The sequence below is a fragment of the Ascaphus truei genome, chromosome 6 (assembly GCF_040206685.1).
Source record: "Ascaphus truei isolate aAscTru1 chromosome 6, aAscTru1.hap1, whole genome shotgun sequence".
NCBI classification, from domain to species: domain Eukaryota; kingdom Metazoa; phylum Chordata; class Amphibia; order Anura; family Ascaphidae; genus Ascaphus; species Ascaphus truei.
The window spans coordinates 66,346,099-66,365,022 of NC_134488.1; the positions used below are offsets into that span (position 1 = coordinate 66,346,099).

At 44.9% G+C, this 18,924-nt stretch overlaps 1 protein-coding gene across 5 annotated transcripts in view; it reads right to left on the reverse strand.

Moving 5' to 3' along the window:
- The window catches only part of SPOCD1 (SPOC domain containing 1), a 52,732-nt gene that overhangs the window by 8,400 nt on the left and 25,408 nt on the right, over positions 1 to 18,924 (reverse strand). For all 5 annotated transcript variants that reach the window (XM_075604654.1, XM_075604657.1, XM_075604653.1 and 2 more), the window contains 6 exons: positions 18,173 to 18,289; positions 12,190 to 12,321; positions 10,016 to 10,127; positions 9,224 to 9,383; positions 8,869 to 9,007; positions 8,357 to 8,446 (listed from right to left, as the gene is read on the reverse strand). In XM_075604654.1, coding sequence (XP_075460769.1) covers positions 8,357 to 8,446; positions 8,869 to 9,007; positions 9,224 to 9,383; positions 10,016 to 10,127; positions 12,190 to 12,321; positions 18,173 to 18,289 — 750 coding nt within the window. The remainder of the gene's footprint in view (positions 1 to 8,356; positions 8,447 to 8,868; positions 9,008 to 9,223; positions 9,384 to 10,015; positions 10,128 to 12,189; positions 12,322 to 18,172; positions 18,290 to 18,924) is intronic.

The window sequence follows — 18,924 nt, forward strand, 5'->3', positions numbered from 1 at the left end:
TTGACAGGCGCATGCGCGAGCTGCCGTTTGCCTATTGGGCGATATGTCCTTACTCGCGAATGTACTTAAAGTGAGTGTCCTTAAACCGGGGTATGCCTGTACTTACAATTCCCCTTTTGTGTTGAAGAGAATAGTATTTATTTAGGAAAGCTCCTGCTTCTTTCTATTTTTACAACATAATTATTTCTTTAATCTATCTGGAGGGTGGGCTGCTCAGGGGGAAATGTGAGAAAGTAATTCTTCACTGAAAGGTTAGTGGATTCATGAATTAGCCTACCAGCACAGGGGTAGCGGCTAAAACAGTTCAGGAACTCAAAACTGCCTGGGATCGACAAAGCTTTTGTAATTATGCAAGAAACCAAAAGGATCTAAAAGTGTCTGATGAGGTTTCACAGCGTTTAGAGGGCTGTGCAGAGTAGGGGGGTCAAGTGGTTCCTATCGGCTGTCAAGTTCTACGTTTCTATTTAAAAACACAGACCATATATCTCTGCTCTAATGTTCAATGTCATTATTTTAAATCAGGCACAACTACGTTTTACACCTTTATAGCCAGCGTCCAAATGCCAATATTAATTTAGCCCCATTGGACCCCTGCAGGGCTCTCACTCACTGAATGATCAGCAGCTCTATTTAGCATTACATCATACTCCACGACTTTTCTAACTTGTAAACTGCATGCGGGATGAAAGAGAGACGGATCAATACCATATTCCCTAGGACAGTCCCACCTGGGGAGGAAGAGCGCGACCTTGAGGTCTTGAAGAAATGTTTTCTGTTTAAGCGATATTCATATTAGAAGAGATGAGAGGCTCCGCTCTGCTAAGACAATCTCTGGATCAATATGTCTTAGAAAGCAAGAATCTTTCAGGCAGGAGGGCCGAGCTAGACCAGCAGCAAAACCCCAGAGGTGCTTCTAAAAGCCTGTTACAATGTCACTAACACAGTAATAGGCAATCATTAGCTAATGGATGTCCGAAGAGCCACATGGTAACAATATAACAACCACCGAGTTAAAACCACCAGGGATGGCAGCCCCAAGCTACAGTCTTTTTAATTCGTAAAGGCCTTTTAGCAGGAAAGATACATTGCAATATATATCTTGTCTTCAAGTACATCCTGGAACGGCACAGGGTAATCTAAATGATCTGCCCAGGATCGCATAGGGTGTAAGTGCCCTGCGCACTTTGCTGCTGGAATTTGTAATACAGATTCTTTCTATATTCCGATAACTCTATGGCCTCATAACACAGGTGATCCAGGCTCCCCAGTGGTCTCAACATCCAAAAAAAACTTTAGCAGTTAAAAATGATCAGCATAGGGGCGTGCACGTGATGTCAGGGCACATGCACGTGTGCTAGTGAAGCTCCGTGCATCCCGCCCGCTATTCTTCAATAGAGCCTCCGATCTGCACCTTATATTGATCTAAAAACCACGGCGGCAGGCGGGGGAACATCAGGAGATGACCCTGAAGAAAGACCGGAAAGCCATGGCCCCAGATTTTTCCCGATTCGGCCAGGGACCCTCCATATCAGCGTAGAAAAAGAAAGATGGCACAGAGACGCACGCACGGGAGCGCCCGCCATTGGAATCAGCACAGGAGGGGGAGAGAGACAAGGAGCCTGCAGAGAGGCAGAGGGACACGGCTAGGGGCAGAACACTTCAGAGGAATGGGTCAGTGGCACAGCAGGGAGAGATACTGCACTCACCAAGCAGGACCTTCAGGTCATGCTCAAGGAACTGCAAGCTGGGTTCCATGGATCATTGGATAAAGCAGTGTTAGAGTTTAAAGCAGAAGTTTTTTCACTGTCTAAAAGAACCACAGAGCTGGAAAACAAGATGGACATTACCTTACAAAATCAAGAAAAGACGGACGACGAGGTCCTGCGTCTTAATGAAGAGGTCAGAACAATGAGAGACGGTATGGATGATTTGGAGAAAAGGGAGCGGAGACAGAATTTACGAATTCGCCATATTCCTGAGACGGTGTCCGTGGAAGCCCTGCAGCCATATCCTAAGAGACTCTTCTTGTCAATTGACCCCCAACTACAAGACAGTGAAATGCTAATGGACAGAGCAGGGATGTGGTATTGAGGCTTCATCAATACGCAACTAAGGATAAGATTATAAAGGGCTGCAGAAATAAAGGATCAATCAATTTCGAAAGCGCCCCTACTCAGATCTTCCAGGACCTGTCCAGACTATAGAAAGGCGAAGAGGACTGCGACCGGTGACAGCGATTCTCCAGGAAAAGGGGATTCGCCATCGATGGGGCTTCCCGTTCCGTCTAATAGTTAACCACGGAAGGAAACAGGTTTCGATATGCTATCCTGAGAAATCCGCATCCTTTCTCCCAGCGCTAGGACTGGACGCCAAGGATAGATCGGGTCAGCAGCAAAGATATCGAGATGGCTGTTTCGAGGACGAGCGATCGGCCGAAGGGGCGATAGCCTGCTTCGTTCTTGAGAGGGCTCTGCTGAGCCCCTTTTTGTTGTTCACCCAAAACTTTTGAAGTTTCCATATGAGCCCGCGGCGGTCTCGCTGGCCGTCGAGTCGGCGATCCATGGCGGTCCAAAGAAATTGATGTCAGATCCGCAGCTTTTGTTTTTTCTCTCTTCTCTCTCTGTGTTTTTTTTTTTTTCATCTCCCTTATATCTTTAGGTTCTATTATATGTATGGCTCTGTCTGTGATTCAGGGTCACCTTCTGTCTGATTAGGCGATAGGCTCTCTCTGTGGAGGGGAGAAGCCACCTCGTGGTATCTCTAAAATCGATTTCTGCACAGAGCTGGGAAACGTATGGACTGAGGGGCTAGGCAGTGGGTGAGTGGGCCCTGGCCCAAAGACTCAAAAGACATGGTTTATTTGAGGTGTTGCGCGCCACACTGATACTCAAGTTACAGATATAAAGGTCATTAAATCTCTACTAAAGGACAATAGCAGCCCCTGCCTGTGAAATTAATCTTAACAGTTATTGAATGTTTATAAATGAGAAATATTAAGTGCGATGTCTATTGTTTACCAAGTTATTTGTTTTTCCTTCTCTCCAACTGTGCTATACTATTTTAAGACAAGCCGTATATGTTTAGGGGTTTTAAAATTGGCAGGAATTGACCTATTTCTTAAAGGCATATCTTGTGCAATCTATAATAAAGGTGCGATAGGAGGATGAGAGTAAATGGGGGCGGGGTGTATGGGGTGGAAGGGAGCCCTGTATGCCTGGCGTCAAGTCGTCCCCAGTAGGGCCATATGCCCGGCAGGCCATTTAGGGAATGGCCACAAAAGTCGGACGAATGGCTGGATACACATCTTATTTTTCAATGTAACTTTTGTTTGTTGTTTTGTTTTTCTCCAAGTTCCCGGTACGGGAAATTTCCCTCCCCACTTCTTCCCAGTTGTCCATTACAACCGTTAAAATTTTTCGAGCACAACTTTCACGAGGGATAGACAGACACGTCACTGGGAATGGCTAGTCAAGCGCCACTGAAGTTAGTCTCTCTGAATGTTAAGGGCCTTAATAGTAATGGTAAGCGTAGATTGGCCCTTAAAGAATTTAGGAAACTGAAAGCAGATATTGTTTTTCTACAAGAGACGCATTTTGACACCCAAGAGCCCCAGAACACTCTCAGCGGGATATAACCTGTAACATTCTATTCTTCTTTTTCCAGTAAAAAAAGGGGTGTCGCGATTTTGATAGAACACGATATCCCGTTCCAGATACTGGAGGTTAAGAGAGACCAAGGTGGGAGGTCCCTTGTGGTTCATGGACTTCTTTCAGGTCTACATATCACACTAGTGCGACAGGGTATCTATGAGGAGGAGTTCCCTAGATACACAAGATTCGAAGATTTATGCAAAACACAAAAGTATCAAAGGGGGCTGATATCATCTCTGTACCAAGGTTTAATCCCCAAAAAGGATACCCCGGTCCATAAGTATATGGAACTGGACTTCCAGACTGAAATAACAAGGGAGGACTGGGAAGATATATGGGAGAATACGGGTAAAACCTCTATGTGTACTGTAACGAAAGAGAATATATACAACATTTTGTTACGTTGGTATTACACCCCCAAAAGGCTACAGCAGATGTTCCCGGAGACCTCTGATAGATGCTGGAGGGAATGTGGACAGATAGGAGATCTGGCGCACATCTGGCGGTATTGTCCAGTAATCCAGACATACTGGAAGACAGTTTTGAAATTAATAAAAGATGTTACGGATATTAAGATCCCACTAGACCCAACCTTAATTATTCTAGCCAAACCTATGGAGAATGTGAATCATTATACACTTAAATTGATCTTGCGTATTCTAACGGCGGCTAGTTTCGCTGTAGCTGCAGCGTGGGAAAGACACTCCCGCCCTCCAGAAGAGAGGTTATTAGAAGGCTAAATGAAGTCCAACTAACGAAAAAACTCACTTCATTTCTAAATCAAACTACCAGAAATTATGACAGGGTCTGGGACCCCTGGGATGTTGGATAGAGGAATGATCTCGGAAGGAAATAGGGTTCGCGAGTGATGAGTGTCGAACGTGTTTTTCTTTTTTATACAATGTTGTTTGACATGTAATGTGATTGTTGTTCCCTGTAAGAATTCTGATATAAAATGGTTGGTTCCCCTCCACCCCCCCTTCTCATCATCCATCTTTTTTTTGTGTGTGTACCCCTCCGCTTCCCATCTATGTCTGTAAATTTCAATAAAAATATACGTTGCAAAAAAAAAAAAAGAAGATCAACGTTTCGGTCCAATTTTTAGGACCTTTGTCAAGATGACAAACCATAACAAAGGTCCTAGATTAGACCGAAACTAATCAAGTGCTTTTCTGTATCGAGACCACTGGAGAGCCTTAAATTCTTGTGTTATATGGATTTTGCACATTTCCCCGTTGGGTGAGGATATCGCTGGTTGTGCACCTGTCGCCAAAGAAACGTCAGTATCGCGAGTGCATCTACTATAGGACATTATAACTCTATGGCCCCAACAAAGAATGTTCTTCAGAGATGCAAGAGCCGCCGAGCCCCAAACGCATCTGCAATCCAGTATTTGTGAAGAACGAGATAAAGAAGAGAAAATAAGGTATCAGAGCCTGTAAGATATGGGATTACTACATTAATAACCCTTTACTTGCAGAGGGGCTGGAAACGCATTGCAATGTCCTTCTGTGGACCAATGTGACCTGACAGTGACGTGTTTAATGGGTTACCGGTTCAGTCCCATGTATGAGCAAAGTGACTGAATGATAGGGATTCGTTTAATTGGTTAAAAGGCCATTCCCAATTATTGACATCATAGACCACGTCCACCTCAACAAAACCCAAGCCATGATCCTAAGCCTTGATGCCGAAAAGGCATTTGACCGAATTAAGTGGTCCTTTCTCGACCAAACCATGCTTATTTTTGGCTTCTCAGGCCCGTTTCTTGAGGGGGTGCGAGCCCTTTACAACAACCCCACCGCTTTTCTAAAACTCCCGGGTGGACACTCAAACCCAATAGCAATCAAAAATGGAACCAGACAGGGTTGCCCTCTATCCCCATTACTATTTGCCATCTCAATAGAACCACTGGCAGCCCTGATCAGGTCCGAACCTAGCATAAAAGGTATATCCCAATTGCAGATAATGAGTATAAAATCTCCCTTTTCGCCGATGACATCATTCTGACCCTGGCTGACCCCCACATCTCCCTCCCCAATCTACAGAAGTTATTAGACCAATTCAGTCTGGTGTCCGACTATAAAATAAATATGGACAAATCTGAAGTGCTCAACATTTCCCTACCAGACCCCACATGGAAACTTTTGCAAGCCAACTTTAAGTATAAATGGAATAACTCCCATATTAAATACCTAGGAATAAAAATAGCTAGCTCATACAGCTCCCTATATCAAGCTAACTACCCCCCCCTGTTCCGCCAGATCAAAAGAAACCTGGAGACTTGGCACACCCACCAGATCTCCTGGTTTGGTAGAATAGTGTACGCTAAAATGAACATCCTCCCCCGCTTACTCTATTATTTTCAAACTCTCCCAGTCCCAGTCCCGCTAGTAGAACTACGGAACATACAGGCCCATATCCTCCGTTTTATATGGAATCAGCGTAGACCAAGGGTGCCGAGATCAGTGCTCTAGCCTCTAGGACGAGAGGGGGATTGGGAGCCCCAGACGTGGTCAGATATTACCAGGCAGCCCAGCTGAGGCAGGTGGTCTGGAATAACCCCCCGACCTCTAACTGCTGGTTGGCAATAAAGACCCACCACACGGCCCCCGCCCCCCCTCCCGGTCCTACTATGGTCACAGGCACACAAAGAAAGGAGGCCCCAGAGATTTGAGCTTGGGGTGATGAGATGCACGTGGTCTACTTGGACTAAAACTAAAGGGAAACATGGCCTAGCTTCATCCCCCTCACAACTCACCCCCATCTTTGGGAACCCGGACTTCCCACCCGGGTGCTCCCGTACCCAATTTGGTCAATTTTTGGACCTAAACATTAGAATGGTTGTGGATCTGCTGGAAAGTGATGAGGTACTGTCCTTCCAAGAGCTCAAAAATAAATTCTCCTCTCCAGACCTCCCCATCTTCAAATATCTACAGATAAGGCACTTCCTGCGAGCCCTATCCCCAAACCATAAATTCCCAGCGCGGACCAGATTCGAAACCCTCTGCCTAAAAGGGGAATATCAGAGAGGATTAATTTCCAAAATCTATAGAACAATAGAGGCCAACTACCCCCCCCCCCCTCGCATTCATATATGCAAAAATGGAGCGCCGACTTAAACACCCCAATTGATCTGGAAGACTGGGAGGATATCTTGGAAGCTGCCACCAAAACATCTATTTGCTCTATCACCAAAGAAAATATATACAAAATCCTATTCCAGTGGTACCTAACCCCGAGTAGACTGAGCCAGATCTTCCCAGGCACAACAGACGTGTGCTGGAGAGGATGTGGTCAAAGGGGGGACATGCCCCATATTTGGTGGGCATGAACAGAGATCCAGAGGTTCTGGACCAGGATCCAGAGACTCTTGATTGAAACCCTAGGACTGGAGGTCCCCCTGGACCCTCTGACGTACGTGCTGGGAAAACCAATTGAAGACCTCCCCGCCCCATTGGCCAGATTGACCTCGGCGATCCTAACGGCCGCAAGATGCTGTGTCGCGGCGGCCTGGAAACAAATAAAAGCCCCCTCCAGGAGAACAGTAATAAAGAGAATAGACATGGTCATGAACATGGAGAGACTGACAGCCATGCTGAAACAGAGAATGCACCAGTTCTATAAAACCTGGGAACCCTGGCCAGGCTCGGGCGCTCCGTCACTATTACAAGCCCTGATCCAGCTATGACACCACCTGGACTAAAGGGGCCGAGAGTCCCACCCAGCCCAGTCCTCACTCCCTCTCTCTCCCCCCCCCCCCTCTTCACCCCCATGTCGTTCCCATCTATCCACCCGACCCCTGTCGTTCCCCATCTCTTTTTCTACAAAAAAGGAAAAATAAAGGTTTATTGTGTCTCATTGTACTTCGCAGTCATGTGCCTATGACCCAAAATCATCTACCAAGCTGTGACTGTTATTCTTACCTGTATGAACCTTGCAAGATACCAATAAAGTAAAATAAAGATTTTAAAAAAGAAAAAAAAAAGGCCATTCCCATGTAGGCGCAAAGTCACCAAATGACAGTGACATGTTTAGTGGGTTAAAGCCTGACTCTCGTGTAGGAGCAAAGTGACCAAATGGCAGTGACATGTTTAGTGGGTTAAAGCCTGAATCTCGTGTAGGAGCAAAGTGACCAAATGGCAGTGACATGTTTAGTGGGTTAAAGCCTGAATCTCGTGTAGGAGCAAAGTGACCAAATGGCAGTGACATGTTTAGTGGGTTAAAGCCTGAATCTCGTGTAAGAGCAAAGTGACCAAATGACAGTGACATGTTTAGTGGGTTAAAGCCTGAAACTCGTGTAGGAGCAAAGTGACCAAATGGCAGTGACATGTTTAGTGGGTTAAAGCCCCATACTCGTGTAAGAGCAAAGTGACCAAATGACAGTGACCAGTTTAGTGGGTTCATGTTTATATGGGCTCAGTCCCATATAGGAGCAAAGAGACCCACTAAACATGTCACTGTCATTTATTTGACTGGCTTTTATTAAAGGCTTGGTCCCGAGTAGGATCAAACTGTTTGTTTTTTGCTATAACTTGTTCACTGGTACAATACATTAGATTCTAACACACTATGGCCTATATTTACTGGGATGGGCAGTAAAGTGTTTTCTACCGTGGGATGGGGTCTTGTGGCACACTGCTGCTTATTAAATGAAGAATTAAGTATGTGCCCCTCACCACTGCCACTCTGGTGATATTCAATACCTTAGTGCATGCCGGCCATATAAGGTCCACGTGTTCCCAGACAGACACAGGACGGGTTAGGCCTCTGGATGTGATAACGGATGGTAAATCCTGTAGAAAGCACAAACAGAGGTTAAAGACCCTTTCAGCCCAGCACTGCGACTGAATACACATGGACTGTGAGAGGAGCAGCCACATGGGAGGAATTGGGGAGGGAAGCTGAATATTGCAGGGCAACTCCATGAGGATTCTATCATAAGCAGCATCTGATAACTAAATGAATACAGCTACTATACGTCCTGCTTTACTCAGAACACTTACGATTTACATAAGGTCAGTAAAAAACATCAGTGAATCAACAACAACAAAAAGGCCTCAGAATATCTCGTGTGTCCCCCCCCCCCGGTATGCACACCCCTGGGTTAAGTGATCCCACATGAGTTAAAGGGACAGATGTGGGAGACCAGTAAAATTCAGACTCTGGGGATAGCCCCCTGGTGCCGGGCCTTGGGAAGAGCAGCCATATAACACACCTGGCAGAGACAGTTGCTGTAACCGGCTACAGGGAACGCTGTGACTCTAAACTTTTTGATGGAGAACATATGAATGAATCCTTTCCATATGGCTGGATTTTCTGACGGCATCTCTGAAATCCCAACTCCCGGCACGTCACTGGAGGACAGAGAAGAAGCAGGTGATATAGACTCTCACATGCACCTCTAATGAGGTATGGCTCCTAAAGACCTGCCAGCATCAAAAGCCCCAGATCGGAGGTTGTGCACTGGTTTCTGCACTGTCCACACTACTCTTCCTGTATAAAAAGTTAACGTGTAAATGGTTCTACTTATATCTGGGCTTGCTGTCTTTCACATTATTGCTTCACTCCACCTGTCTGCTTCACTGTTCCCTGCTCCCTCTCCGCTGAGCGAGGGAAGATCATTCCCATCCGTCAGGATCCCAGGGGTCTGTAGTCTACATATGTCACTATTCGCCTTCTTTCTGGTTCTGTGCTGACTCACTCCCCTCTCATCTGGGGGAGCAATCTGCCCTGAGGCACAAGACAAGAAAACACTATTAAGTCACTGCCAGAAATGAAATTCCTCCTGTCAAAATCTGAATACCTGCATTGATGGCACACTGCAACTACAGTAGTGAGCACACTGGGAACTTTGTATTACACAGGATATAAGGTAAATAGATTAAACCCTTCATGTGCCTGTAGCGCATTGTTTGGCAGTGGAAATAAAATGACAGCAATGCATGCAAAACATGATACACCTTATATAACACACACATCAAGTAATCCCAGTTACTTCTGTTACTCAGTATAACTGCTGCTAGGTGTTTACCAGCACAGGAGGGGAATAATAATTGCAGAGTCTCTTAATGTCCCTTAATAACAGACCTGAATTCTAAATGCTTCTTTTAATGTCTGTATTGAGCCAAAATGGTAGTGTGGGAGTTGCACACACAGATACGTTAATATTTAAATGCAAAACAAGAAATCAGACCGTGACGAGCCTCACATGGTGTAGGGTTTCAATCACAACATTGAAAGTTAGAAGCCTCAATCTCTTCGGTTTTGGAAGAAAATTCATGAAAGCAATGGGTGGAAGGATACGCTGCAGGGTTTTATTTGTGAGTCTCAGGAGACATTGCACCAAGATTTGCTGCTCTTACCAGTGCAAATGAGACAATTGGGGTCCAGCAGGTGACTCTTGTGCTGGGATGTGGTATCTCTCGTCCCAGCCGACGTGGGGTGAGCATAGAGAGACCCCTTCCACACAGAATCCTAGCGGAGGAGAAAATATTACAAGACACTGTGCAGCTACATCCCCAAAACCCGCCAGTTAAAAAAGCAGGTCCGACTGTACAAGGACGTGACGATGGGTGATAGGAAGCTACGACGCCACGCATTGTGGGGTATTTAAATACCAGGAAGTACCGGCGCTACAGTCAACGTAAAAATCTCTGGAACCAGGTACAGTTTAGTTCTGGGGATCCCCTGCTTCCACTTCCTGGTAATAAAAAAGGGAGAGAACTGCTGTTTTAAGACCCTTATTCCAAATACTGCTACCCTGTGCTGGGAAAGATTTTAGTCCCTTGAATGTGCTGAACCCTTCTCCAGCACTGCGAAGCAGCTTCACAGCATGTTGAATATTGATGGACGCTCTGTGTTTGTTATTGTGACATTCATAAGTCAGAAGACAAAATGACACGTTCAAAGTCGGTGGTTTAGGGACTAATTCACTCTCCTATGGTAAAACAAGTAAGCTTTAAAAACAAGTAAACACCTGCCTCTTCATAACAAGACATAATACACAGATTAAGAGAAAACACTCAAGGCCCTTCCAGAGATTAATTAATATTTTTTTCTTTAGGTCACATTAAAGATGGCTGAAAAAAGATTTTTAGTGTCACTGGTCGAGCTGCTGCATGTTTGTTTAACAGTGCACCTGTGAAAGGAAAATAGTGTTTCACAGATGGATTAGGGAGTTCCACCGCAAACCCAAAGAGGACAAGTCTTCCAATCTAGGTTTTAATGTAATAATGAGAAGCTGTTAACATTTCCCAAACCCAGTTACTGGAATGCAAATTATTCCCTGGTAACTGTGCCATACCCTCTTCTCACCACATCTGCGGGGTTGGAGGTGACTACTGATCGCCTTAGTATAGGTCAGGGGTGCGCAAACTTTTTTTGCTGCACCCCACCCTGCCTGCTTTCCTCCGTTGTGCGCCCCCCCTCCTTACCTCGAGCAGCGTGAAATAACGCAGCGGGGTCGTGTGACGTCACATCACCCGCTGCGTCATTTGACATCACGATATCAAGGCAACTGTGACGTCACATGACCCCGCGGCGTCATTTGAAGCCTCGTTGCCATGGTCACACGTCCTGATCCCGGTAAGTAGAGGTTGCAGAGGCATCGCGCGATGCCCCGGCATTTAATTTAAATGGCTTGGGGAAGAGCGTGGGACGTCTGCAACCGCCCTCACCCCCCCAAAATAAATCTACCAGGTTTGCACTCCGCTGGTCTAGGTTTTAAAATTATAAACCCCCATGAAGACCCCTGCATTGCATAATATCTTTTGTGATCAGAAGCTAGGTATAAACCCTAATGTGACATCTATTGTCTTCTGATAATGTTACAGGGTACAGGAAACCGTCTCCTTCACTGCAAAGAAGGACCTGTAAAGCATTATGAAGCAATGTGGTGCTGGGGTTAAGTTATTGTACAAAGGAAACCGCTCACAAACGTGATCAAAATTGGATGCCCCGGTAACTTAACTGTATCAGACATCGGAATACTAGGATGAGAAATATGTGCATAGTGTATGTGTATTTGTTTTATACCATTCTTTATTACAGCATCAATCCCCTACTCGTTTTATTGTCTTCTACAAGATTGGAACCGCGAGGTCCACCAGAGCTGGACCACGTTATTTCCTCCGATCATGTGACCCCTTCTCCATAGGAGCGCAGGACACTATCTCCCCTAAGAAAACAAGCATTTTCGGGGGATGTAGCTGCTATGTCATGAAGCACCCAGGGTGCCAGTCCCCATGACGTAGTAGCTACATCCAAGTACATTCAAAGGGTTAAATCTCCATCCAGAGGAAACAAAATGGCTGTGAGCCAATAGTCATCCGTTGCATCTTCCAGTTGGACATAAATGTAAACCCCCCTGGAGAAAGCAGGAAGTAACACTGGTAACTTCCCTGGTGTGTATCCGGGTTCCCAGGAGCTAAAAAAAACACCGTTTAGCTGCAGAGGACACCCGGTTTCCATCCTGTCAAAAAAAGGAGGGTAAAAATGGCCGCTTTCAAGTTACTTCCTTCCACATGTTTTCACTCACTGTCAGATCCTCCAGGGTGAAGTTCTGATCAGGCTCTGTATCGATTTCGATTAAACCTTTGTGTGTGAGTTTGGTGAGCTGCGTCTTGCGAGTTGCATCTTTCCTCTGCTCCCTCTCTATGATCTCTAAAGCCTGGGGAGGAAGGAGAGTAGAGGTGGGTGTGATGTGTCTTTCATAAAGAGCCCAGAGTAGTTCAGCCGGGGGCAAAACAAGTGGGAGATACTGTATAAAACCAGAGCTGGCTGACAGTCACATTTAACTTAAATGTCCCCATGTCATTGTGAAAACTGTGACAGTTTAGTTGGGGGGGTTCTCATTAAGGGGATTAAATGACCAGATATAGCATAATATGGAGAGAAACTAGGAGCTCAAAAGTTAGGTTGCTATTAAGCCTTACAACAAAGTGATTAACACCTCTAGTTCAAGAGGTGCCAGCAATGGATTGCAAACCAGATTCGTTTATCTATGACCCACGCAGCGATACAGATCTATAACACACACACACACAGTGATAACACGCAGCGATACAGATATATAACACACACACAGTGATAACAAGCAGCGATACAGATCTATAACACACACACACAGTGATAACACGCAGCGATACAGATATATAACACACACACAGTGATAACAAGCAGCGATACAGATCTATAACACACACACACAGTGATAACACGCAGCGATACACATCTATAACACACACACAGAGTGATAACACGCAGCGATACAGATCTATAACACACACACAGTGATAACAAGCAGCGATACAGATCTATAACACACACAGTGATAACACGCAGCGATACACATCTATAACACACACACACAGTGATAACACGCAGCGATACAGATCTATAACACACACACACAGTGATAACACGCAGCGATACAGATCTATAACACACACACACAGTGATAACACGCAGCGATACAGATCTATAACACACACACACAGTGATAACACGCAGCGATACAGATCTATAACACACACAGTGATAACACGCAGCGATACAGATCTATAACACACACACACAGTGATAACACGCAGCGATACAGATCTATAACACACACACACAGTGATAACACGCAGCGATACAGATCTATAACACACACACACAGTGATAACACGCAGCGATACAGATCTATAACACACACAGTGATAACATGCAGCGATACAGATCTATAACACACACACACAGTGATAACACGCAGCGATACATATCTATAACACACACAGTGATAACACGCAGCGATACAGATCTATAACACACACAGTGATAACACGCAGCGATACAGATCTATAACACACACACACAGTGATAACACGCAGCGATACAGATCTATAACACACACAGTGATAACACGCAGCGATACAGATCTATAACACACACACAGTGATAACACGCAGCGATACAGATCTATAACACACACACACAGTGATAACACGCAGCGATACAGATCTATAACACACACACACAGTGATAACACGCAGCGATACAGATCTATAACACACACAGTGATAACACGCAGCGATACACATCTATAACACACACACAGAGTGATAACACGCAGCGATACAGATCTATAACACACACACAGTGATAACACGCAGCGATACAGATCTATAACACACACAGTGATAACACGCAGCGATACAGATCTATAACACAAACACACAGTGATAACACGCAGCGATACAGATCTATAACACACACAGTGATAACACGCAGCGATACAGATCTATAACACACACACACAGTGATAACACGCAGCGATACAGATCTATAACACACACACACAGTGATAACACGCAGCGATACAGATCTATAACACACACACAGTGATAACAAGCAGCGATACAGATCTATAACACACACACACAGTGATAACACGCAGCGATACACATCTATAACACACACACAGAGTGATAACACGCAGCGATACAGATCTATAACACACACAGTGATAACACGCAGCGATACAGATCTATAACACACACACACAGTGATAACACGCAGCGATACATATCTATAACACACACAGTGATAACACGCAGCGATACAGATCTATAACACACACACACAGTGATAACACGCAGCGATACAGATCTATAACACACACAGTGATAACACGCAGCGATACAGATCTATAACACACACACAGTGATAACACGCAGCGATACAGATCTATAACACACACAGTGATAACACGCAGCGATACAGATCTATAACACACACACACAGTGATAACACGCAGCGATACAGATATATAACACACACAGTGATAACACGCAGCGATACAGATCTATAACACACACAGTGATAACACGCAGCGATACAGATCTATAACACACACACACAGTGATAACACGCAGCGATACAGATCTATAACACACACAGTGATAACACGCAGCGATACAGATCTATAACACACACACAGTGATAACACGCAGCGATACAGATCTATAACACACACAGTGATAACACGCAGCGATACAGATCTATAACACACACACACAGTGATAACACGCAGCGATACAGATATATAACACACACAGTGATAACACACAGCGATACAGATCTATAACACACACAGTGATAACACGCAGCGATACAGATCTATAACACAAACACACAGTGATAACACGCAGCGATACAGATCTATAACACACACAGTGATAACACGCAGCGATACAGATCTATAACACACACACAGTGATAACACGCAGCGATACAGATCTATAACACACACAGTGATAACACGCAGCGATACAGATCTATAACACACACACACAGTGATAACACGCAGCGATACAGATATATAACACACACAGTGATAACACGCAGCGATACAGATCTATAACACACACAGTGATAACACGCAGCGATACACATCTATAACACACACACACAGTGATAACACGCAGCGATACAGATCTATAACACACACACACAGTGATAACACGCAGCGATACAGATATATAACACACACACACAGTGATAACAAGCAGCGATACAGATCTATAACACACACACACAGTGATAACACGCAGCGATACAGATCTATAACACACACAGTGATAACACGCAGCGATACAGATATATAACACACACAAACAGTGATAACACACAGCGATACAGATCTATAACACACACAGTGATAACACGCAGCGATACAGATATATAACACACACACACAGTGATAACACACAGCGATACAGATCTATAACACACACAGTGATAACACGCAGCGATACAGATATATAACACACACACACAGTGATAACACACAGCGATACAGATCTATAACACACACAGTGATAACACGCAGCGATACAGATCTATAACACACACACACAGTGATAACACGCAGCGATACAGATCTATAACACACACAGTGATAACACGCAGCGATACAGATCTATAACACACACACACAGTGATAACACGCAGCGATACAGATCTATAACACACACAGTGATAACATGCAGCGATACACATCTATAACACACACACAGTGATAACACGCAGCGATACAGATCTATAACACACACACACAGTGATAACACGCAGCGATACAGATCTATAACACACACACACAGTGATAACACGCAGCGATACAGATCTATAACACACACACACAGTGATAACACGCAGCGATACAGATCTATAACACACACACACAGTGATAACACGCAGCGATACAGATCTATAACACACACAGTGATAACACGCAGCGATACAGATCTATAACACACACACACAGTGATAACACGCAGCGATACAGATCTATAACACACACAGTGATAACACGCAGCGATACAGATCTATAACACACACAGTGATAACACGCAGCGATACAGATCTATAACACACACAGTGATAACACGCAGCGATACAGATCTATAACACACACACACAGTGATAACACGCAGCGATACAGATCTATAACACACACAGTGATAACACGCAGCGATACAGATCTATAACACACACACACAGTGATAACACGCAGCGATACAGATCTATAACACACACAGTGATAACACGCAGCGATACAGATCTATAACACACACAGTGATAACACGCAGCGATACAGATCTATAACACACACACACAGTGATAACACACAGCGATACAGATATATAACACACACACAGTGATAACACGCAGCGATACAGATCTATAACACACACAGTGATAGCACGCAGCGATACACATCTATAACACACACACACAGTGATAACACGCAGCGATACAGATCTATAACACACACAGTGATAACACGCAGCGATACAGATCTATAACACACACACACAGTGATAACACGCAGCGATACAGATCTATAACACACACAGTGATAACACGCAGCGATACAGACCTATAACACACACACAGTGATAACACGCAGCGATACACATCTATAACACACACACACACAGTGATAACACGCAGCGATACAGATCTATAACACACACACACAGTGATAACACGCAGCGATACACATCTATAACACACACACACAGTGATAACACGCAGCGATACAGATCTATAACACACACACACACAGTGATAACACGCAGCGATACAGATCTATAACACACACACACAGTGATAACACGCAGCGATACAGATCTATAACACACACAGTGATAACACGCAGCGATACCCATCTATAACACACACACACAGTGATAACACGCAGCGATACAGATCTATAACACACACAGTGATAACACACAGCGATACACATCTATAACACACACACACAGTGATACAGATCTATAACACACACACACAGTGATAACACGCAGCGATACACATCTATAACACACACACAGTGATAACACACAAACAGTGATAACACGCAGCGATACCCATAACACACATGCACACACAGTGATAACACACAGCGATCCAGATATCTAACACACACAGTGATAACACGCAGCGATCCAGATATATAACACACACAGTGATAACACGCAGCGATACAGATCTATAACACACACAGTGATAACACGCAGCGATACACATCTATAACACACACACACAGTGATAACACGCAGCGATACAGATCTATAACACACACACACAGTGATAACACGCAGCGATACAGATCTATAACACACACACACAGTGATAACACGCAGCGATACAGATCTATAACACACACAGTGATAACACGCAGCGATACAGATATATAACACACACAAACAGTGATAACACGCAGCGATACAGATCTATAACACACACACACAGTGATAACACGCAGCGATACAGATCTATAACACACACAGTGATAACACGCAGCGATACAGATCTATAACACACACAGTGATAACACGCAGCGATACAGATCTATAAGGCCTGGGGCATGGTCAGCCCGTGCTGAGGCGCGTTTGTACTTACCTGTGAGCCCCTACAGCCGCAATGAGAGCAGCTTTAGTAGGGACTCGCCTACGCTTCCGCAAGAGCGCGGAAGCGTAGGTCTTAGGTCAATTTTAAAATCAAGCGCTTGCCGGAGCGCAGGGCCGGTCACGTGAGCGGTTCGCCCAATGAGGGCGAACCAGCTCCGTGACGTCACTGGCCCGCCCGCCGACACGCCCCCGGACGACGCCTGTCTAAGGCCAGGGAAAGCACCCGCTGTCCCTGAGCCTCAGCGCGCCTCCGCACGCCAGCAGGAACCCTGGCCGAGGCCTAACACACACACACAGTGATAACACACAGCGATAGATATGTAAAACGCAGTCATAACGCGCAGCGATACAGATATATAAAACGCACAGTAATAACACGCAGCAATACAGATATATAACACACACAGTGATAACACGCAGCGATACAGATATATAAAACGCACAGTTATAACACGCAGCGATACAGATATATAAAACACACAGTGATAACAAGCAGCATCCTCTGGCATCACACGTGTAAAACCCATTAGATATGATAAAATGGAGCAAGTCACTCACATGTCGGCTCTCCTGGTTCCTCCACTCGGCCAGCTCCTGCCGAGCCATCTCAGTTGGACTCATCATCACCAAATATTGAGGCGTTATCTCCCCAAGAACAACGCGTCTGAACAGAACCTGCAGGGTCCCAGAACACAGAGAGGATACAGAGCAGCCACCCAACTCCACGTCTGATATTACAGGCCGGGCTTGCCTCTATGCTGTCAAAGCTATCACACCTGCTAATGACAATAGAAACCCAGTCCTGGATCGTTATTAAACTGCGACCTGGATTTGTCAGAAGGTATGGGAATTTATTAAAGAGAAAAATCAAATTGGCAATAATTTTTTTTTGTGCCAATGAAACTTTGAGACAGTTGTTCAATAGAACTTTTCTGTTACATTTTCCAGGGCCTGTGGTAGAGGAGGAGCAGATGCTATTCACCTTCGCTCCACCTCAACAGGAAGCACAGAGCTGAGTCACCTGTGCCCTTCTGATAAGACTGTTCAGTGATGTTACGTCGTGGGAGAGCTTAGCAACAACTTGAAATCTCGTTCTGGACATGCTTTTTAGGAATAAAAACACACAGGGGTCCATGTATGAAGGCAAAAGTGGTGCAATTCTGGGGGGGGAAACATACCCCCAGATGTAGCAAAGAAAAAATCTTATTGCTTTCCATGCTTTTTACTTCACAATTGCTCCTTGGCTTTATAGGCGTTTCAAAATAATTGTGCAGGGGAAAAAACTACAGAGGTGCAATCGGGCACTATTC